Raw genomic sequence first — 23,798 nt, 5'->3', positions numbered from 1 at the left:
CCAGATTCCAGAATGGGTAATATATCCGTTACTGAACACTTGTAATGGGGAATTAACAGGAAGACAGGAGGAAGAGCTAATCTTACAAAACAGCTTTGAGCTGAAACCAAAGTTCAGTAAGTCATTATCAAGACTTATTGCTGCAAAAAGAAATCTCTGAATGCTGTCCTGCACTGTGGAAAAAGATCAAGATGTTCTTTATTGCCTTTCCAACATCATATTTACTGGCATGTGGTTTCAGTGTAGTTGCCCAACCTCTTTCAAAGCAAAAAAAAAAATTGCGAATTACTGAAGGCAGAAATCTGAAACACCTTCTGACATTCATCCTGATGTTGAGAAGCAGCACTCACTGCACTAAGACCATCCATTCCACTGGATTGTGAAAAAGCAATGAAGTAGTATATGGTTAGACTACTAATGATCAGTCTAAAATTGTTCTACCCTAACTAAATAAAGAAATAATTTTATTTATAGCTTTAAATAGATTTGAATAAATTTTGCAATCATTTGTCATTGCTTTGAATTTGCAGTTTCTATTCTCTTTCACTGTGCATCTATATCAGAATTCTTTATAGTTTTTAGCTAATATCCTGAAAGGGTGAGGGAGATACTGGGGTGTCGTCAGAGCCAAGGATGTGGTAACCCAGTAAAGCTTGGGTTATGTTGACAATTGGGTCACTTATGTTGACAATTTTCTAAATGCGGAGAAAATTCAAAAATCAGAGGTGCAAAGAGACTTGGAAGTCCTCCTGCAGGATTTCCTAAGGGTTAACTTGCAGGTTTAGTCGATGGTAAGGAAGGCAAATGCAGTGCAGTGTTTGTTTGGAGAGGGCTAGAATATGGAAGCAAGGATGTAAGGCTGAGGCTTTAGAAGGCACTGGTCAGAATGTACTTGGAGTATTGTGAGCAGTCTTGAGCGCCTTATCTGAGAAAAGATGTGCTGGCATTGGAGACGGTCCAGAGGAGGTTCACAACAATTACTCCAGAAATGAAGGGGTTAACGTATGGAGAAGAGCATTTGATGGTTCTGGCTCTGTACTCACTGGAGTTTAGAAGAATGGGGGGGGGGGGAATCTCATTGAAACCTATCAAATATTGAAAGGCCAAGACAGACTGGATATGAAGAGGATGTTTCCTGCTGTGAGGGAGTCTAGAATCTGGGGGTATAACCTCAGAACAGAGGAATGTCCATTTAAAACAGAGATGAGAGGAATTTCTTCAGTCAGAGGATAGTCATTCTGTGGAATTCATTGCCACAGACAGTTATGGCACCAAGTTCTTGATTAGTCAGGGTGTCAACTGTTTATGGGATAAGGCAAGATAATGGAGTTGAGAGGGATTATAAATCTGCCATGATGGAATAGTGGACAAACACGAGGAAATCTGCAGATGCTGGAAAGTCAAGCAACACACATAAAATGCTGGTGGAACGCAGCAGGCCAGGCAGCATCTATAGGGAAAAGCAATGTCAATGTTTCGGGCCGAGACCCTTCGTCAGGACCTGCTGGAATAGTGGATCAGACTCAATGGGCTGAATGGCCTAATTCTTCCCCTATGTCTTATGGTCTAATGGATTGTGCTGTCAAGGATGGTGGTAGAAGTAGATATAGTAGGGACATTTTAAAGACTCTTATAAAGGGATATGGGTGAAAGAAAAATGGAGGGCTTGTGGGAGGGATGGGTGTGATTAATCTCAGAGTAGGTTAAAAGTTTGGCACAACATTGTGGGATGAAGGGCCTGTCCTGTGCTGTAATGTTCTATGTTTCCTGTTCTATGTACCTACCAAACGTTGTTACCTCTCATGCCTATTGGTCATCTCTACTTTCACAATACCAATGGAATGTGAAATTCTTGTATTGTATGATCACTCTTCCCCAGCAAATTCTTCACTATGTAATAACTGATTAATCTATTCTCTTAACACGTTAAAATTGGCTGCTCCATGACTAAATCCATGGGAAGGCGATGCAATTGAATGTGGTAATCAGAAAGTTTTAGGATATCAACATTTTGGCATGAGATTCCATACAGAAGAGTATGAATTTTCAGCACATGCCCAACAGGTGCACAGCAAAATGATACTGCACTTTGGAGCACATGTATCTGATCGGAAATGAATTAAGGACTGCTATACGGCAAATTGCAATGCTGAAAAAAAGATTGATTTGAACAAAGCAGCCTCAAATAGAGCATAATAAAGTAGGAAACACTTTGGCATTGAATCAAAACGCAGAACATGTCTGTCCAATACTACTTACTTTATTTTTGATTTTCTCTAGCCAGCTTCTAACTGCAAAAAGATAGAAAATACTTGTGTTAGAAAGAAGAAGTAATCTTTTGATACAAACATGAAATAATTTAATTGAGCCAAACCTTACTAAATAATTAATTAAATACACCACTATGTCATAGAAGTGAAGCAGATGTAGCAAGACCAATGGCAAAATATTAATCCTGGCAAATAGATACTGTTGTTTGCATTCAATTATGAGTTCTATGAAGTCAAATCTGTCAGTTGTCCTGTGTAGACTACCACTTTCTAGCAAAAAGTGTCTTGCAATCTGCATTTCTAATCCAATAGAATTACAGGTAGATTCCAGTCTCATCTAATAAATCAAATCATGGAATTTAATGCAATATATAAGTAGTCAAATTTATTCTTTTTCAATTTCTTACCCCATTGAAGCAACAATTAGATTTCCAACAAAGCCAATTCACGCTATTCTAAACAGGTTTCAGATTCAAAGTTGCTCATTTATTTGTCCATACGTAAAGTCTGGAAATATCAGGGACATAATGCTTCCCTTAATCGTTGGCAGGAGATTGATATGGGAATAATTAGAATCTAATGCATGTGTAGGAAATCTGATGGACAATTTAGGTCTAATGTTGATGGTATTCAAGTGCTAAATTCAACAGCAGTAAAGTGTTAGGAAATATTCTATTACCTTATTGCAATACTCTCCACAACGAAAATGGTTATTACAATGGGAATAATTACGAAGCAAAATGATACATTTCAATAGCATTGCCTGCTGTGCTGAACTTTCAGCTCCTGAACAGAGATACGATAACTGTGATTTCATTTATAATAATGGTTCTAGGTACAGTTTTCAATTGGTCTTGTGCACACTAAGCACGAATATTAAGGCATCAGAAACAACTATCCTTAATGAGCCCATAAAAAGCTCTGCTGCCAGATTTACAACATGAATATTTTTCACCATCTGTACCAGTGAACATTGGCACTGAGTTCATAATCACCAAAGGGTTCCATAAGGATGGAGTTATAACGAGTGCCGTTTCAAGGATACAGAATAGATTAAATATTAATTTTATTAGCACCATCATTTCTTTGTTTCATCAGAAAATAATTTACCCTGTAGGTACACGATTATAATGTTAATGTGCATAAGATTCTAGAACAAAATTAGTATGTCATTATAGTGACATCATTTCAGATCAGGAGAGACAACCGATTTCGAGGGTTTCCAGAATCTTATGTGTTTATGATTTCAAGGGTGATCAATCATGAGGAGAGAGAACCCTCTGTTTCAAAGAACAGGAGATCAAGCAGAAACCCACAAAAAACAGGCTGGATGCAGGCAAAGATGTTTCCCTTTGTTGTGCAATCACATTCTCTGGATTTAGCCTAAGACAGTTGGTTTGAGATGAGGAAAAACTTCTTTACTTCAGGCTAGTGAACCTGTGGAATTCTCACTGCAGAGGTTGTGGGGGCCAAGTTGTGAAATATATTTGACATTATGGTAGATCCTTTTCTAGATACGAAATTTCAAAGGTTATGTAATGTAGCAGGTGTATTGTATTGAGATCGAGCATTAGCAACAGTTATATGAAATGATGGAGATGACCTGAAGGATGATTGGCCTTTGCCTGCTCTTGATTTTAGGTGTTGGTTCTGGACACAAAACATTAGATGTTCCACCATTGATGCTGCCCTCATCCACATCTCCTCCATTTCCTAGTCAACCATGTTCACCCCATCTTCCAGCACCTTGAAGGGGATAGAGTTCCTCTACTTCTTTACATTATCACCCATGAGCCTCTGCACCCAACCCGTCAATCTCCACAACTTCTGCCACCTTCAATGAGATCCTACTACCAAACACATCTTTAACCCCTCCCCCACCCACTCTGCGGCTTTTGCAGAGATTGCTCCTGCCGTGATTTCTGTGATCATTCATCCCTCCCCATTAACCTCCCTCTTGACATTTATCCCTGCAAGTGAGAGAAGTGTTACACCTGTTTATTCACCTCCTCCATCACCTCCATTCTAGGCCCAATCAGTGTTTCCAGGTGAGGTAACACCTGAAAATCTGTTTGGGTATTGTATCCAGTGCTCCCAATACAGCCTTCTCTACATTGATGAAACCTGATGTAATTTGGGGACCATTTTGTTGAGCACCTCTGCTCCACCAAAAGCAGAATTTCCCAGTAACCAAACAGTTTAATTCTTATCTGGCATGGGTGGAGGAGTAACACCTCATATTCCATCTGGGTAGCCTCCAACCTGATGGCATGAGCATCGATTTCTCCTTCCAGTAATTTTTTTCTGTTTTTGTCCTCTTCTCCTCCCCCTTCCTTCTTCTATTCATCACTCTGGCTTCTTACCTCTTCTCCTCACCTGCCCATCACCTCCCCTCGATGCCCCTCCTCCCACCCTTTATCCTATGGTCCACTCTCCTCTCCTATCAGATTCCTTCTTCTCCAGTCCTTACCTATCCCACCCACATGATTTCACCTATCACCTTCTAGGTTGTCTTCCTTCACCTCCCTGCATTATTCTGGCATCTTTCCCCCCTTCCTTTCCAATCCCGATGAAGGGTCTCAGCTTGAAGTGTCGACTCTATTCCTCTCCACCGATGCTACCCAACTGCTGAATTCCTCCAGCATCTTGTGTGTGTTGCATCAGATGTTGCTTGTCATTTGTCAGTCAAGATTCAGTTTTAAAAAAACAGAAAATGCTCTCTTTCCTAATCTTAACTGAATCGGTATTACTGTTTACCCAACAAAAGTGTTGTCTAATTGTAATCATTCTGGGAACTACCATGGCATAAACAGCACAGGAATAGATCATTTGACCCAACTAATCTGCACTGATGTTTATACCCCAACTAAAGTGAACAAATCAGACAGCATCTATGATAAGAGATAAACAGTAAACATATCAGATCTGAGATCTTTTATCACAAAATCAAATGCATTTAGACTCAACTTCTCACTTTACAACATACTGTACACCTCAGACTGACTATCTGAAATGCACTGGTGGCAAAACACCCGATAACAACCTTCAGAAAGGAAGGAGATAAACAGCTGAAAGGATTATATCCAGGACTAAAGAGTAAAAAGGGAATGAAACTAACTGGACAGCCCTTTCAAAATCACAACATATTGACTTGCTGCTTTCTACGCTGCTTCATTGTATGTTCGAATGTTGCCACCATGTGCAGCTTTCTGGTACGATGGTAGTAGGGGTGTCAGGAACAAAGATTCAGATACCCAACTAAAAATATTTTATAGCATTTTTAATATTCTGTTGTAATTGACCAAATATACATCTGGATTCCCTGAAATTATTCATTCCTAGTGGGAAAGATTTACAGGCAACTTCTACTCTTATTTCTTAGTTTTTATAAATTATAGTTGAAAATATTCCAAATCATTGAGTAAGTATGATGTCTTTAAGGAATATAAAACAATATAGATACCTGCCTAATAAACAGAAATAATGCCTGCTAAATATTGTAATTAATAACCATTTACTTATATGACTAGCTCTTCCATATAATATATCCCAGTGCTCGTCCCTTGACCTCACAAAAAAAATTAAGATTGAGGACTCAAGATTGTATATTGTCACCCATCAGTACACGAGAGTAAAGGAAAATGAAATGATTGTTACTCCAGATCTAGTGCAGCCTCAAAAAATACAAGCATAAAGAACATGATTTAAAAAAAGAAAAGTACAATAAATATAAATATTTAAAAAATCATATGAAACAAAATGTACAAGTAACTGTTAGAACGTGGCCTTATATACATAAGATTAGCTGATATGTATAGACTGAATGTACATGAAGTGAGACTAGGTGCAGGAGTATCTGTACACAAGATGACTGAGAGGAAATGATACAGTGACTCTGAGCAAGAGCAACTCTTGTAGGTAGCAGCCAGACATATGATAACACAGTAGAACAGTGACTATGGCCAAGTGGTTAAGGTGTTCGTCTAGTTATCTGAAGTTTGCTAGTTCAAGCCTTGGCTGAGGCTGTATGTGTGTGTCCTTGAGCAAGGCCCTTAACCACACATCGCTCTGCGATGGCACCAGTGCCAAGCTGTATGGGTCCTAATGCCCTTCCCTTGGACTACATTGGTGTCATGGAGAGGGGAGACTTGCAGCTTGGGCAACTGCCGGTCTTCCATTAAAAGAACCTTGCCCAGGCTTGTGCCCCGGAAACTTTCCAAGGTGCAAATCCATGGTCTATCGAGACTAACGGAGGCCTACCTCATCGTCAGTTTCAAAATATAGGGCAAATTCAAATTTTAAAAAATATTCCTAACTTTCTAATATTAACTCTTTGGCAATGAGGTGTGTGCATTTTAAAAATATGAGAACCTCCTTTGGTCGTGGCCCATCAGGAGCAAACTTTGTGCCTTCACTTGCATTCCCTGTCTAATTTTTTTTAGTTAGGTTTAGCTGCACATTTGTTACAAGCTTCCAGGGAGGACTTGCGCTCTCGGGAGATACCCAGCAGCAGGAGGGAAAGTGAGTAAATATTACCAGCACAGGTACCTGCTACGGAAGAATATTGCTAATGCCTTCTGAAACAGCAAAAGAGAAAAGGGAGAACTATATTTTTAAACACAATACTTACTCAATTTCTCCACAGCAAATAATAGTCCTGTTTTGCCTTTAAAATGTAAAGCATCCCTCCCACAAATCTAGTAAAACAAATTATGAATTACCTTGCAATAAACTAATGCATTTATTTAAATTGCAGCATTAATTAATGAAGCTGTATTGGCATCTCAGTTACACTACAAGAAATGGACAATTATATGCACGTAATAGTGACTGAGAAAGAGGAAGCTGTCAAAAATGAATGGCATAAAGATCTTCAGCAAAAATAACCAGAACATCAGATAAATGAGCCAATATAACAAGATGTATAAAAAAAGAGTAGTGTCTTGTGGACATCATTCTTATTTCTGCCTCCATCTCCATCCTTTAAGAATCATGGCTCTGCAAGCACCAAATAGAACTGTAGGATCAATACCTCAAAGTGTTGCTAGCACTGTACTCTGCTGAGAAAAAAATATCACCTCCCTGAAAGGGTTCAAATCCAATCCACTTAATGCAAAGTTTTCTGATATGGACAGTCATCATGGATTCACCCACTGACAAAGATAATGCAGAGGCAATTACAACAAATGGGATTTTGTGGCTTCTGTTCAAATAAAACACATTCTGAGCATTGTGCAAGGTGCTAGCCAAGGCAATAGTTAATGCTTTCCCACCTGTAACCACCAATATTTATTTGACATTTAGTTAATGTGCTGCTCATGATTAACTTAAGGCTTTAATTTAACTTAACTATAGTCTTTCTTCCACCTCTCCTTCCCCTCTATAGTCCAATTTTTATAAATCTGCTGAATCGTGGTTTTCAGATCCATATTAAGTGAAATTGATTTTCACTTGGCTTAATTTCCAAAGTGCTTATCCATCATTAAATGCTCCTGACTGGTCAAATACTGTGCTAAATCCCATAATAAACTGAGTCTTTCCCTCAGATGCTCTGACAAACCCAGCATTATTGACATGTTTACTGTGTGTCTATTTGAGGTAACTAAGACAAGTAGGTGCCTTTAAACCACCAGCATGATCTGGTCAACTAAGATATAATTTGTGGTATCAGAAAAATATAATACATGTCTTGCACAGTAACGTACTGAGGTGCATAAGGTCATTGGAAATGTTTGGGAAATGCAGGATCAAATTTTAGAACATATAGGAATTAGCTCACAGGAAAGCCAGAAGTAATAGCAGCACGTCTCTGCCTGGCTTTTCAACACGGCCTCATCTGAATTGGTGCTGGCTTCCCCTCTAGTAAGCATGAGGGGGTATTGAATTGAATTAACTTTATTTCATACATCCTTCACATATATGAAGAGTAAAAATCTTTACGTTACGACTCTATCTAAAAGTGCAATGTGCAATTTATAGTAAATTGTAATAAATAGGATGTACAACAAGATAGTCAATATAACATAGAAATACAATTGTATCAGTGTGAATTAAGCAGTCTGGTGGCCTGGTGGAAGAAGCTGTCCCAGAACCTGTTGGCCCTGGCTTTTATGCTGTGGTACCGTTTCCCAGGTGGTGGCAGCTGGAAGAGTTTGTGGTTGGGATGACTGGCATCCTTTGAGCCCTTTTTACACACCTGTCTTTGTAAATGTCCTGAATAGTGAGAAGTTCACATCTACAGATGCACCCGGCTGTCCGCACCACTCTCTGCAGAGTCTTGCGATTGAGGGAAGTACAGTCCCCAGACCAGGCAGTGATGCAGCTAGTCAGGATGCTCTCAGTTGAGCCCCTGTAGAAAGTTATAGGACTTGGGGGCCCACACCAAACTTCTTCAACCTTCTGAGGTGAAAGAGGTGCTGTTGTGTTCAGACCACATGAGATCCTCAGTGATGTTTACACCGAGGAACGTAAACTTGTTCACCCTCTCAACCCCAGATCCATAGGTGTCAATAGGGGTGAGACTGTCTCCGTTCCTTCTGTCGTCCACGACCAGCTCCTTTGTTTTTGTGCCATTCAGGGAGAGGTTGTTTTCTTGACACCATTGTTTTTAATGGGACACTCTAAACACACAATTGATTAGAGTTCAGAACACAATAGAAACAATTGCAGAATGTCTCCTCGCATGTGATGCCAGGTTTGTAAGGGGATACAGGGAGATATTCCTCAATATACACATGTCAGACAGACATACTTTATTGATCCTGAGGGAAATTGGGTTTCATTACAGCCGCACCAACCAAGAATAGTTAAGAAATATAGCAATATAAAACCATAAATAATTAAATAATAAGTTAATCCCGTCAAGTGGAAATAAGTCCAGGACCAGCCTATTGGCACAGGGTGTCTGACACTCCGAGGGAGGAGTTGTGAAGTTTGATGGCCACAGGTAGGAATGACTTCCTATGACGCTCAGTGTTACATCTCGGTGGAATGAGTCTCTGGCTGAATGTACTCCTGTGCCTAACCAGTACATTATGGAGTGGATGGGAGTCATTGTCCAAGATGGCATGCAACTTGGACAGCATCCTCTTTTCAGACACCACCGTCAGGGAGTCCAGTTCCACCCCCACATCATCACTGGCCTTACGAATGAGTTTGTTGATTCTGTTGGTGTCTGCTACCCTCAGCCTGCTGCCCCAGCACACAACAGCAAACATGATAGCACTGGCCACCACAGACTCGTAGAACATCCTCAGCATCGTCCGGCAGATGTTAAAGGACCTCAGCCTCCTCAGGAAATAGAGACGGCGCTAACCCTTCTTGTAGATAGCCTCAGTGTTCTTTGACCAGTCCAGTTTATTGTCCATTCATATCCCCAGGTATTTGTAATCCTTCACCATGTCCACACTGACCCCTTGGATGGAAACAGGGGTCACCGGTGCCTTAGCCCTCCTCAGGTCCACCACCAGCTTCTTAGTCTTTTTCACATTAAGCTGCAGATGATTCCGCTCGCACCATGTGACAAAGTTTCCCACCGTAGCCCTGTACTCAACCTCATCTCCCTTGCTGATGCATCTAACTATGCCATCACAGCACACTCTGAAAACCTTCAAAATATCCTGAATGTTTTTGCCAAGACATATAGAGCCCTAGATCTTGTTTTGAATATAAAAAAGATGCAAGTCCTATATCAGCCATTTATCCAAAAGTTGATGATATCGCCTTTGAAAATGTAGACCACTTATCCTACTTTGGCAGCATTCACTTCTTAAAAGCAGACATCAACTCAGAGATTAACTGCCACCTGCGTAGTACGAGAGGATTCTGTGCAAGATTAAACAAAAGAGTTTCTTTGGGATAATAAAAGACCAAGAAATAGTAAATATCATTTACAAAAGTTGAAAAAGGATGGAGGTCTCGCTTTGCCTAATCTAAGAATGTATTATTGGTCTGTTAATTTGCGATATATGTCCTTTTGGTTATATTCGGGTGATAGGAATGATCGGCCAATTTGGGTAAACCTGGAACTGAGAGCTGTGAAACAGTTTTATTTAATTTTGTTATTAGGAGTTGCTCTACCAATACAATTAGCTAAAGTCGCTAATTTAAACCTATATCCTGTGGTTAAGCACTCTTTACAAATTTGGCTCCAGTTCCACAATTTTTTTAATCTTAAAATATTTAAACTTTGTAGTATCATTTATTGTAATTACTTTTTTAAACCTTCCTGGAGCGATTCATAATACCTTATGTATTGGAGGCTGACTTGTTAGATACTATTATGAATATGAACCCCTCGATGAAAGGTTCTATTGGAAGAATTTATAATTTATTATTACAATGGGATAAGCATCCTTTACTTAAGATTAAACAGGATTGGGAGAAGGAACTCAATTTGACTTTTATATGGGAGGATTGGACGTGGATTCTGAAGCTGGTTAACTTCTTCAATCTGTGCTAGTCATTCACTGATTCAATTTAAAATTGTACATCATTATCATTTGATGAAGGAGAGACTTTCTAAAATATTTCCCAATGTTGACAAGTATTGTGACAGATGTAAAACTAAGATAGCTACACTGACACATATGTTCTCGTCATGTTCTATATTAAAACAGTTTTGGAAGTCAATCTTTTCAACAATTTCTAAAGTACTCAGAATCAACTTGAAACCTACTAAATTAACTGCGCTTTTTGGAATAATTCCTCAAAATATCCATGGTATTTCTGTGTCAGACCAACATGTTATTGCGTTTGTTTCATTGATAGCGAGGAGGGCCATTTTGTTGAAATGGAAGGATATATCAGCTCCTACTTTGTCACAATGGTTTGCTCAAGTGATGCTGTGTCTTAGCTTGAAGGAAATTAAAGTCGAACCTTTGAACCTTTATTTGATTTTGAGAAGAGATGGGGCTCATTTGCCCGTCATTATCATTTCAGTTAACTGATACATTTCCTCTACGATCTAAGTGTAAATTTTTTTTTGATATATCTTTCTTTCTTGTTGGCGGTTTGATGTTTATTTTTAGAAGCTTTCTAAAAATGATGCATGGCTCCGGGGTTGTACCCACAATGGGGTTCTTTTTATCTCTCACCTTTCTTGCTTAGTAGGGTTTTGTTTTATTCACAAAAATTTTCAATCTTTAAGATAGTTTCTTTTTTTTTGAGGCATTGTAAGTGTTGTTACTTCAATGTACCTGTGTTGTTTTTGAATAATAATAATAAAAAGATTTGAAAAGAAAGGAAAAGAGTTTCTGAAGACAGCAGTCTACTGGTCCAAACAAAACTTTTGTTCTGTAGAGCAGTCGTCCTTTCCACATTACTGAATAGAGCTGAATCAGACCACCTGCAATAGACACATGAAAGCCCTGGAACAATACCACCAAAGATTTTGAGGATCTTCTGGAAGGACAGACAGCGCATTGGAGGAGGCCAAAGTGAACAGCATTCCCACCATGACAAAGCAACACCACCTCTAATGCATAGGTCATGTCATTCAGATGTCTAACTCACATCTCCCCAAACAGATCCGTTAATCCCAGTTGAAAGAAGGTCAGCGAGCCCCTGGTGGGCAAAGTAAGTGCTTCGAAGATAACATCAAAATCAATCTGAAGAGATTCAACATCACACCTAAAAGCTGGGTAGACGTTGCACTCAATAGATGCACTTGGAGGAAATCTGTGTAAGAGGGAAATGCACTACATGGGAGTGAGCTCTGCTGTGCCACAGAGAACAAGCAGCAGCTGGGAAAGGAGAGACTGAACAAGTAATAACCACAGCTACCACTTGCTCATGTGCACAATGCACTGGAAAATGAGGGTCCCAGGTCAGCCTCTACAGCCCCCTGTGAACAACCCCTTAGGAGAACACCTCACTCAACTGGAGTGATCGCACTACTACTAATACTGATACTCTCCTACACACAGAAAGACGAAACCTGTTGGCACAGAAAGGCAGAAATGTCTGAAGGTTGTACAACAATCCAACTCCATGTTCAATGCAGAAAGTAGTTTTGTGGGATCCACAGGACAGGGAATGCTAGCACGGCAGGATTCATTGTAATGTGTGCAATATCCCAACTCTAACACTCAACTTTACTCCAACCTATCACTTCTCATAAAAAAACTACCTTGAAGGTACACCCAACCATGCAGGTCAGAAGACCTCCTCACATCCCCAGAAGCTCTATTCACTCTCACATAATGCTTCTCCCATATAACTATATCAACAATTGTTCATCATTTGTCAGAGCCTAAGGATGATGGAATCCGGAACAACTCTCAAATCAGCTGGTCAGGCAGCATCTGTAGAGGGAGATGGACAGTCTATATTTTGGGCCAAAGTCCTTCATCTGGACTGCCAGATGAAGGGTCTCAACCTGAAACATCAACTGTCCATTGCCCCCATAGATGCTACCTAACCTGCCACATTCCTCTGGTGTTTTGTGTGTGTTACTCATCACACATCATCCAACACAAACCATTACTCTCACCTATCCATCTTCTCTTGCTCACTCTGCCAATACACCTGAATTGCTTAGGATTTCTTGCATCTCTAAGGAGACTTGGTTGCCATGAGACAACAAATTTCACATCATATGCCAGTGATAATAAATCTGATTCTGATCCATATTATTTTGATGTTGGATGTCAATTTTCCTGAAGAGCCAACAGTTAGAAATACCCCAGCCATCAGTAGCTCCATAAAAAGAGATTCATCGTATGTAACTATGCAAGCTGCAACAGATTGGAAGCCCTTAACCATGAGGTGGCCAGATTTATCGATATGGAACAAGGCTGTGCAGGTACGTGTTTCCCAATTCAGGATTCAAGTTTATTTATCATGCGTACATCAAAAGACACAGTGAAGTACCTTGTGTCTTAACAACCAACGCACTCAAAGGAGTTTTGGGGGCAGCCCACAAATGTCACCACACATTCCAGTGCCCACAATGACACAGCATGCCCACTCTTAACTGCAACTCTTCATAAACCACCAGAAAAGAATAAGGATATTTTGCAGACAATATTAATATGAGGAACACAACCGATGTGGTTAACTTTGTAAGCCATTACCAGTTTCAGGGAGAAAGCAATTTCCATGCTGGTTATTCCTGTTGCAGAATACAGGTGCTATGTCAAAAAGGGTGAAATTATTAGTCAATTAATTTGCTGTTGTTACTGCCGTAACAAACTAGAGTGTTCCCTTCACTACAAACCCCTAACTTTCCACCCCCACACTCCCAATGGTGTGGCCCAGCCCCGTCAAGGCCTCATGATAGTGTGTAGAAACCAGCTACTCAGCAGCATGTAGAAACCAACAGAAGCAGTGGATTACAATACACGTTAGGAAAAGGACATGGGGATCACTGAGGCACCAAGGGACAGTTCTCCATTAATCTGAATTTCCAGGAATACTTCAAAGTGTTACAGAGGCTTGAGAGGTATCAGGTTGTGACAGCATGTTTCACTTGTTTTTGATATCTCCACTTTATTGTGTCAGAGCTGACACTTTTATTTTACAAGCCCCACCAGCAACTTCATTCTTATTCTCAGGATACAAGGCTGGCTATTTCATGCTTTTTGCAAAGGCAAACACAGAAGTCAGGGGAGGGACAGAAAGCATGGGGCTGAGCCCACCAGTTATTTACAACATTCAGTGTCAGATGGGAGGTGCTAGCAATCAATGTAGTGTTAGTGTCTGTGGCCACTGGAGATGGGGAGGCTACCTGCTACAACTCCAGGATTCTCTCACCTCGACAGGCAATGGACCTCGCCGACACTTCATCTTCCACCGGATCCACGCTGTCAATCTCCAGTTCTTCGCCTTCCTCACATACGGCAAGGATTGGAAGATCGCTCATCTGCAGAGTGCAGAATCCACCCGTGGCCCTGGATGCCCCTGCACAACCATCCCTTCAGCTGCCTGCTCAGACCTCGATACCATCACAGACCTGCAGATTATGAACCTCTCCGAACCAACCCCTGGCCCTGGCACCTCCGTATTGGTGACACTAACACCAGTTCCAACGATCCCGGGCAGATTTAGAGCCCGTATTCCACTGCTATCAATGCCAGTTCCAACAACCCCAGACACCTTCAAACTGCTAATTACACAACCTCTACCTCTGACTCAAGCCTGGACTTTGATCGGCTGCTTTATGCACTGCCGCTGGAACCACGGCCTCCCTTTTCCCCCACCACCGTTCTGCAATCCCATGTCTCTCAGGCCCCACCGTCAGCACTCGGGTGTACAGAGCCTCCATCTTCCTCTCACCCCACCTCCTCTGAACACTCTAGCCCTCCCCTCTCCTCCGACACCACCAACTCTCTTCCACCTCATCCTAGCTCTCATCTGTGCTGGGTCTTCACAATTCCCTCTGACCTTGCCCTCCCTGAAGCAGAACATTCTGTCCTCACTTAGGGCCTCACCTTTGTCTCCCTGCGCCCGCACATCAGTGAGTTCCACGTCCGCCATGACGCTGAGCTCTTCCGCCACCTCTGTCTGCATGCCTACTTCTTTGGCAAGGAGTTTCCAGCCCGCAATGATGCCCCCTTCTCCCATCTTCAACCCTCCCCCTCTTCCTGGACACCCCGCTCTGAACTTCTGCCTGATCACTAATTCCCAATGAGACATCAACCATTTTGACTTTAGCACTCCTCTCTCCAATTCCAACCTCACTCCTGAACGCGCAGCTCTCCACTCTCTCTACACTAATCCTAACCTCACCCTCAAGCCCGCAGATAAGTGGGGTGCTGTAGTAGTCTAGTCGACTGACCTCTACCTTGCTGAGACCAGAGAGCAAATCTCAGACACCTCCTCTTACTTACCCCTTGAACAAGACCCCACTAAGGAAAAGCAGGCTATGGTCTCCCACATCATCATCGACTTTATTGACCCTGGGGATCTCCCTCATGGTTCCCTTACCCTGCACGTCCCATTCCTACCTCCCACCCAAGATCCATAAAACTGACTGTCCAGGTAGACTCATTGTTTCTGCTTGCTCCTGCCCCACTGAACTAATATCTGCATACATCAACTCTGTTTTATCCTCCCTGGTTCAGTTGCTTCCTGCCTACATCAGTAACACTTCACACACTCTTCTTCTTTCCAATGACTTTAAGTTCCCTGGCCCCGATTGTCTCATTTTCATTGTGGATGTCCAGTCCCCACACACCTCCACCACCCCATCAGGAGGGCCTTAAAGTTCTTTGCTTCTTTCTGGACAACACACCCAACCAGTTCCCCTACACCACCACTCTCCTTCATCTGCCAGAACTGGTTGCCCTCAATAATTTCTCCTTTGGCTCTTCCCACTTCCTTCAAACCAAAGTCCATGGGTCCCAGCTGTGCCTGACTTTTCATCAGCTACATGGAACAGTCCATGTTCCAAGCTTACACCAGCATTACTCCCCAACTCTTCCTACACGACATTGATGACCGCATTGGTGCTGCTTCTCGGACACATGCTGAGCTTGACAATTTCTTCAACTTTGCCTCCAACTTCCATCTTGCCCTCAAACTTGCTTGGTCCATTTCTCTCTCCCCTTTATCGCTCTCTCTGCCTCCATCCCTGGAGACAGTCTATCTACCAATATCTTTTATAAACCCCACTGACTCTCACTTTTTTCTGGACTATTCCTCTTCCCATCCTGTCCTTGTAAAAATGCCATCTCTTTAGCTGTTCCTCCAGCTCTGCAGCAGCTGTTCTCAGGATGAGGCTTTTCATTCCAAAGCAACTGAGAAGACCTCCTTCTTCAAAGGGCTTCCCTTCCTCCATCATCTATGCTGCCCTCACACACATCTCTTCCACTTCTCACACATCTGCCCTCACCCCATCTTCCCAGCAGAGTTAGGGTGCCTCTGCTCCTCACCTACCATCCCACTAGCCTCTGCATCCAGCACATAATTCTCCATGATTTCTGCCATCTCCAGCGGGATCCCAGCACATCTTTTCCTCACCCCACCCTCACACGTTCTGCTTTCCGCAGGGATCACTCCCTACGCAACTCCCTTGTCCACTCATCCCTCCCCACTGATCTCCCCCTTGGCCCAAATGTAACACTCCACAGCCCCATCAACTGAGGTTCAATTCCCGCTGCTGTCTACAAGGAGTCTGTACATTCTCCCTGTGACTGAGTAGGTTTCCTCCGGGTGCTCTGGTTTCCTCCCACGACCCAAAGAGTAGTGAAGATTAGTAACTTGTAAGCAAGCTAAGTTGCCGTTGAAACATTGCGGCACTTGCAGCCTGCCCAGATCACATATTCAGACTGTGTTGGTTGTTGACGCAAAGGATGCATTTCACTGTACATTTAGATATTTTGATGTAGATGTGACAAAAAAAGGCTAATCATGCTGTTAGTTTAATAGCGCTAATTCAGTTGATTCTCCCAAGCACGAGAGCGGCGCTGACTGTTCAGAGTATTCTTGTCTGAAGATGCATCACTGTAAGATTCAAGAAGAGCATGTAGCTTGAAAATTACACTGAAACCAAGGACAGAAAATCTGTTATTGAACAAACTTGATCAAGGCAAATGATCCAGGGTCATGTGCTCAAATACCATCATTAGAGAACCCTGAAATAAAAAGGTTAGCATCATTTATCATGGCCAGAAACCTACTGGATTAATGCAAAAACCCATCTTGCTTATTAATGTAACACACACAAAATGCAGGAGGAACTCGGCAAGTCAGATAGGTTCTACAGAGTGGAATAGGGTCGACATATCAAGCCAAGACCCTTCATCAGGACTAGAAGGGATTCTCCCTTCCTTTCCAGACCTGATGAAGGATCTTGACCTAAACATCAGCTCTTTATTGATACTGCCTGACCTGCTGAGTTCCTCCAGCATGTTGTGCCTGTTGCTCTGGACTTCCAGCATCTGCAGAATCTCTTGCATTATTACTGCTTATTAGTGTTCTTTAGAGAAGAAAATATAACATTTTGACTTGGTCTGGACTATCCAAGATATAAACGTCAATTTTTACTCCCCCTTAAAATGGCCTTAGGAAACTATGGAATGGGCAATAAATGCCAGTCTTAGTAGCATTAAAAAAAAAGTTTAGGCAGGTTTTTGAGTTTTCTTCCAAGTGCTAAACACATCCCAAACAAAGAAGAGAAGATGGTGAAGACAGAAGCTGTTGGATGTTCTTGTCTCTGTACTTATGGAGAGGAATAAACAGTTGAAATTTTAGGCCAAAATGTCATCAACCCGGAAAGGAAGGGGGAAGATGCCAGAATAAGAAGGTTGGGGAGGAGAAGGAGTAAGAACTTGGTGAAAGCCAGGTGAGGGGGAAGGTGTGTGGGAGGGGGGAATTAAGTGAGAAACTGGAGGTGATTAGAAGAAACGGTAACCGGCTGAAGAAGAAGGAATTTGATAGGAGGAGGGAATGGGCCATGGGAAAAAAGGAAGGAGATTTACTGTAAGATTTGAGCCACCTGCCTCTATATCCGCTGAGGCCACAAAAGTTCTAGCAAAGGTAGAGATTTATAATTATGCAGCAAGTTGCAAAGGAATATTATAAATTTAAATTTATTTGTCTAATGAACATGCATCGTGCTCCCACGTTTACTCTGTGACCTTCACAGAAGCAAGGGATTTCACTGCACCCTGGTGTAGTAAATTGATCTGAAATCCGAATGCTGATCTAATGGATTGGAAGTTTAAAGTATATATCAGATTCACAAATCTCCAAACTATGGTGTCAGTGCCAAAGTTGTCAAAGAAAACTCCAAAGATTACAAAGCGACTTTTGAGCATAAAGACTAAACTTGAATCAATGAATGATACTTGGCAGTCGTGGCAGATCTTGGATACTATCACCTCTTAGAAAGTGAAATCTTTTGTCACATAGGTGACAAAAGGGCTTTGCTTCCAGATGAGCTCAATGCCTTTTATGTTTACCTTGACCGTCAGAACATGGAGGAATCTTCACAAACTCCCACAGCCCCTGATGACCTTACGATTTCAGTTTCTGAGGCCAACGTGAGAGCATCCTGCAGGAGGGTGAACCTACAGAAAGCATCTGGCCCAGAAGGGGTACCTGGCCGAGTACTAAAGACCTGTGCTGATCAACTGGCTGAAGTGTTCACCAATATCTTCAACCTCTCACTTCAGCTCACTAAGGTACCCACCTGCTTCGAGCAGCCTCCAATCAAAATGGTGCTTAAAGAGAACGTGCTAACCTGTCTCAATGACTATCATCCAGTAGCACATAACCACTGTGATAAAGTGTTTTGGGAGATTGGTGATGAAACACATCAACTCCCGCCTGAGATGTGACTTGGATCCATTCCAGTTTGCCTACCAGCACAATAGGTCCACAGCAGATGCCATTTCATTGGCTCTTCACTCAGCCCTGGAACATCTGGACAGCAAAGGTGTATACATCAGGATGCTCTTTATCGACTACAGCTCAGCATTCAGTGTTGTCATCCCTTCAAAACTAATCAATAAACTTCAAGACCTTGGCCTCAATATTTCCTTGTCCTCACTTGCAGATCCCAGTCAGTTCAAATTGGAGCAACATCTCCTCCACAATCTCCATCAGCACAGGTGCGCTACGTGGCTCTGCACTTCTGACTGGGTGGGTAAGCACAACTCCAATGACATATTTAAGTTTGATGACGACTCCACTGTCGTTGGCCAAATCAAAGGCGGTGACAAATTAGTATATAGGAGGGAGACTGAAAATCTGGCTGAGTGGAATCACAATAACAACCTCTCTCTCAATGTCAGCAAGACCAAGGAGCTGATCATTGACTTTGGGAGGAAAAAACTGGAGGTCTGTGAGCCAGTCCTCATCAGGGGATCAGAAGTGGAGAGGATCAGCAACTTTAAATTCCTCAGTGTTATCATTTCAGAGGACCTGTCCTGGGCCCAGCTTTTAAGTGCTATTACAAAGTAAGCACAGCAGCACCTCTACTTCCTTCGAAGTTTGGAAAGATTCTGCATGACATCTAAAACTTTGACAAACTTCTATAGGTATAGAGTATATTGAATGGTTGCATCACAGCCTGGTATAGAAACACCAATGCCCTTGAATGGCCCAGTCCATCACAGGTAAAGTCCTCCCACCACTGAGCGAGCACATCTACATGGAGCACTGTTGCAGAAAAGCAGCATCCACTATCAAGGGCCTCTGCCACCCAGGTCATACTCTCTTCTTGCTGCTGCCATTCGGAAGAGGGGTACAGGAGCCTCAGGACTCACACCACCAGGTTCAGGAACAGTTAATTACCCTCAACCATCAGATTCTTGATAACTTATCTCAACTTCACTTGCCCCATCACTGAACTGTTCCCATACCTATGGATTCACTTTCAAGGTCTCTTCATCTCATGTTCTTGATATGTATTGTTTATTTATTATTAGTATTTAGTTATTCTTTTGTATTTGCACAATATGTTGATTTCTGCACTTTGATAGTTGGTCCACCCTTGATAGTGCAGTCTTTCAGTGATTCTATTATGGTTGCTGGATATACTGAATACAAGATAGGGTTGTATAGCCATCTATGTACTTTGTACTCCGAGTGAAGCTTTTCACACAATCATTTAGAAGGTAGATGAATGGTGTTCACATTTACTGGTACGCTTCCTGTCATGTCCCTACTGCTGCTGTTGTAAACGGGATTTCACCTTGCGTACTCAGGTAATAGGAACCCTGGGTAAATTGTGAACCAACAGCGTTATTGCAAATGCCATGTTAATATTGCTGTAAATTACCATTTTATCACTGAAATCAACAACCCATCTCTCTCATAGGGATTTCTCTCATGCAAGCTTGTTCACGTCTGCTGCTTGCCTGGTTTTAATTCCCCTCCTGCAGGTACCCCAGGCACAGCTAATAGAATTCAGCTTAAAATAAACTCTCTTGCACAGCAGATCAGCTACTTGGGACTATCTCAGACAGATTTTTTTGAAACATTGACCTTATTTAATCAGTGGTCGTGTTATACCACTTCGCTTCCAATCTTACCTCAAGGGCTGACTACCTCTAATAGTCTGTGCTGGTCCCACCACGTAGACACCACAGCTCTAATCGCTCAGGAGACTAAAGAAATTTGGCATGTCCCCATCAACCCTTGCCAATTTTTATCGATGCACCACAGAAAACATTCTATCTGGTGCATAACAGCTTGGTTTAGCAACTGCACTGCACGTGACCGCAGGAAACTTCGGAAAGTTGTGGACACAAGTCAGCACATCATGGAAATCAGCTCCCCTCCATGGACTCTGTCTATACTTCTTGATGCCTCAGTAAAGCAGCCAGCATTATCAAAGATCTCATCCACCCCAGGCATTCTCTCTTCCAACACCCACCCCGATCAGGCAGAGGATCCAAAAGTTTGAAAGCACATACCACCAGGTTCAAGGGCAGCTTCTACCCACTGTTATTAAGGCTATTAAATGGTTCCCCAGTACAAGATGGCCTCCTGACACCACAATCTACCTTGTTACGATCTTGCACTTTATTGTTTAACTGCACTGCACTTTCTCTGTGGCTGTTACACTTCATTTTACATTGTGATTGTTTTACCCTGAACTACCCCAAAGCGGTGTAATGATTTGATCTGTACAAACAGTATGCAAGACAAGCTTTACACTGTAGCTTGGTACATGTTACAATAATGAACCAATTCCAATTCTAATCTTAACCTAGCTGAAAGACTGAAAAACTCAACCGGCTGACAGCTCACAGAACCACATATTGGCCTCATCATTTATACAAAGCGTACACTGGTGGGGTTGTGGAAGTGTCAGCCTCCCAAAAATAATAGATTTTTGTTCTATGAATATAACCTGAGCTTATCAGAATCTCAGTTGACTGCAAGTAGCCTTCCCACCTTTATCCGTGTATAAATTAACATGAGCAGGCATGTAATTATTGCTTCATTTAATGTACTTGGGGGAGGTGGAACTGTCATTTAAACTGAATTCTCCTTGGATTTGAGATTTGCTTTCTCCAGCATGAGTTTTCTGATGTGGGAACCTGATATTATATCAAAGGGATAATGGAGTTACAGTTCAGGTCAGTATTTAAACTTGTGATTACTGCAGCTCAATTAAATCTATTTTATTTCAGTTTCCTTCCGGAAAATTTTTGGCATAGAGTTCTTGCTTCACTGTAGTATTTTACAAACTCAAAGCTTACAAGCTGAGATGAATTCAATGTGTTTGACAGCACTTCAAAAGCAAAAGGCTTCCGCACACACATCAGTGATAACATGCTGTGGCAAGGTTGGCAAATAAACTCGAGGGAGGTACAAAACGCCCCTGTGCCTGCCCTCGAGTTCCTCCGACTCTTACAGTTTTCCATTTCAATGATTTATCCAATTCTCTCTGAAGGTTATGACTCATCTTCCACCCCATTCTTAAGCAATGTATTCCAGACAGTATCAGGTACCTGCATTTAAAAAGAACCTTCTGCTGTATCCTTCTTTCAACAGACTCCTCACCATCTCCTTATTGACTCTGTAACCAGACTCACAATTTAACCTTACTTATTCTTTCAAACCCTTAATGCTTTAGAAATGTTAAATCACCATGTCTATGCCAAAGAGAATAACTGTTTCTCGAGTCCCTCCATGTAGATGCAGTTATTTAAATTGGGTAACATTTTAGTAACTCTCCATGCATTCTTCAAGTTCCCCAACCTGACACCCAGAGTCTGCTAGAATCATTCAGTTCTCAGCACTTTACAAAGGGTTAGCACAACTTCCGTGCTTTTATACTTAATGGCTCCAGTAAACATTCAAGAGTTGGGAATCTACATTGCATTATAATTTACATGAAAACTAAAAATTACTCTATTGAAAAAGGCTTCCTAGAAACTGAACTGGAGAAGCAACATGCCAGTTTTTAAAGAGTGAATGCACATAAAGGTTTTTCATCCTCATATCTGGCTATGACACCCCCCCCCCCCCAGTCTCCACCCCCCCATTAAGGATATTGCACCAATACTATTTACAATTCTCGCCAGCACCAGTGCCATGCTACCAACATAATTCTCACATCTCATCAATGTGCACAATGTATTTTTCTGACCTACTGATAGAAATTGGTGATGACATTAGTTTTCAATAACTGTAAATCAAAGACCAATCAATGGAGGAGGTCAGGAACCATCCATTATTTAATGGTTTCCTGCTTGGGCATCCATTTTGTCGTTGCTAACTTCACCCTTCATTAATATACATCTGCTGCAGTCTATAATCCTAATGTTCATTCTGCAGTGGCCCAGTTGTGCAGGGGCTTGATCAGGCTGTTCACAATAGTGTGTGTTGGAGGGGAGTGGGAGGGTGGCATCACACACACCACTGTGTCATTTAACCATTTCACCCCAGTCCTCTGGAATTTCCTCCCCATCCCCAACCACCCCACCCCCCACAAACACACACTTTCTTCATTTTCTCTGTTGTTCTCATTGCAATTGTAGCCTGAGTAACTGCTACGGTAACTACACCAAGCATGAATGTATAAGTTCAGTTCTAATTCTTATAAGTGAGAATACAACATAATAGCACTTTTTTCAAATGAAGATATTTTTTGGTGCGACCAAACAGCCCTTCCAGATGAGGCAACACTCCGCCTGTGAGCCAATGAGGTCAACTACTGTATCTGGTGCTCCCGGTGCGGCCTCCTGCATCTCAATGAGACCCAATGTAGATTGGGGGACCACTTCGCCATGCACCTATGCACTGTCTGCCAGAAAAAAAAGGATTTCCCAGTGGACACCTATTTCAATTCTATACCCATTCCCATTTCGACATGTCAGTCCATGGCCTTCTCTACTGCCAAGATGAGGCCACACTCAGGTTGAAGGAGCAACACTTTATATTCCGTCTGGGTACCCTCCAACCTGATGGCACGAACATTCATTTTTCGAACTTCTGGTAATTGCTCCCCCTTCACCATTCCCCCATTCCTGTTTCCCTCTCTCACCTTATCTCCTTGCCTGACCATCACGACACTCTGGTGCTCCTCCCCCTTCCCTTTCTTCCACGGTATTCTGCTTTCTCCTATCAGATTGCCGCTTATCCAACGCTTTATCTCTTCCGCCAGTCAATTTCCCGGCTTTTTAATTCCCCTCTCCTACCACCTTGTACTTCTTCTTCCCTCCCCCCACCTTCTTATCTGACTCTCTTCCAGTCCTGTTGAAGGGTCTCAACCCAAAATGTCGACTGTTTATTCTTTACAATAGATGCTGCCTGGCCTGGTGTGTGTGTGTGTGTGTGTGTGTGTGTGTGTGTGTGTGTGTGTGTGTGTGTGTGTGTGTGTGTGTGTGTGTGTGTGTGTGTGTGTGTGTGTGTGTGTGTGTGTGTGTGTGTGTGTGTGTGTGTGTGTGTGTGTGTGTGTGTGTGTGTGTGTGAGAGAGACATTTTTTTGGTGGTCTGCAATTTGGCATCCAGACAAAATACAGCATCTATTTTGTTAACCTAAAGTGAAAGACCAAAGTAAGTTCAAATATTACCATTAAAAATAAGATTAATTAATTTGTTACTGTTTTTACACAATTCATGTTT

General features: G+C 42.0%; 1 protein-coding gene across 5 annotated transcripts in view; it reads right to left on the bottom strand.

The window, feature by feature from the left end:
• LOC132385306 (armadillo-like helical domain-containing protein 4) overlaps positions 1-23,798 on the bottom strand; it is a 105,849-nt gene that overhangs the window by 21,197 nt on the left and 60,854 nt on the right. For all 5 annotated transcript variants that reach the window (XM_059957327.1, XM_059957351.1, XM_059957338.1 and 2 more), the window contains exon 7: positions 2,260-2,291. In XM_059957327.1, the coding sequence (XP_059813310.1) occupies positions 2,260-2,291 (32 nt within the window). The remainder of the gene's footprint in view (positions 1-2,259; positions 2,292-23,798) is intronic.

Source organism: Hypanus sabinus, chromosome 2, assembly GCF_030144855.1.
Source record: "Hypanus sabinus isolate sHypSab1 chromosome 2, sHypSab1.hap1, whole genome shotgun sequence".
Taxonomy (NCBI): Eukaryota; Metazoa; Chordata; class Chondrichthyes; order Myliobatiformes; family Dasyatidae; genus Hypanus; species Hypanus sabinus.
Note: the sequence above shows the minus strand (reverse complement) of the source record. Positions and strands in the feature narration are given on the sequence as shown.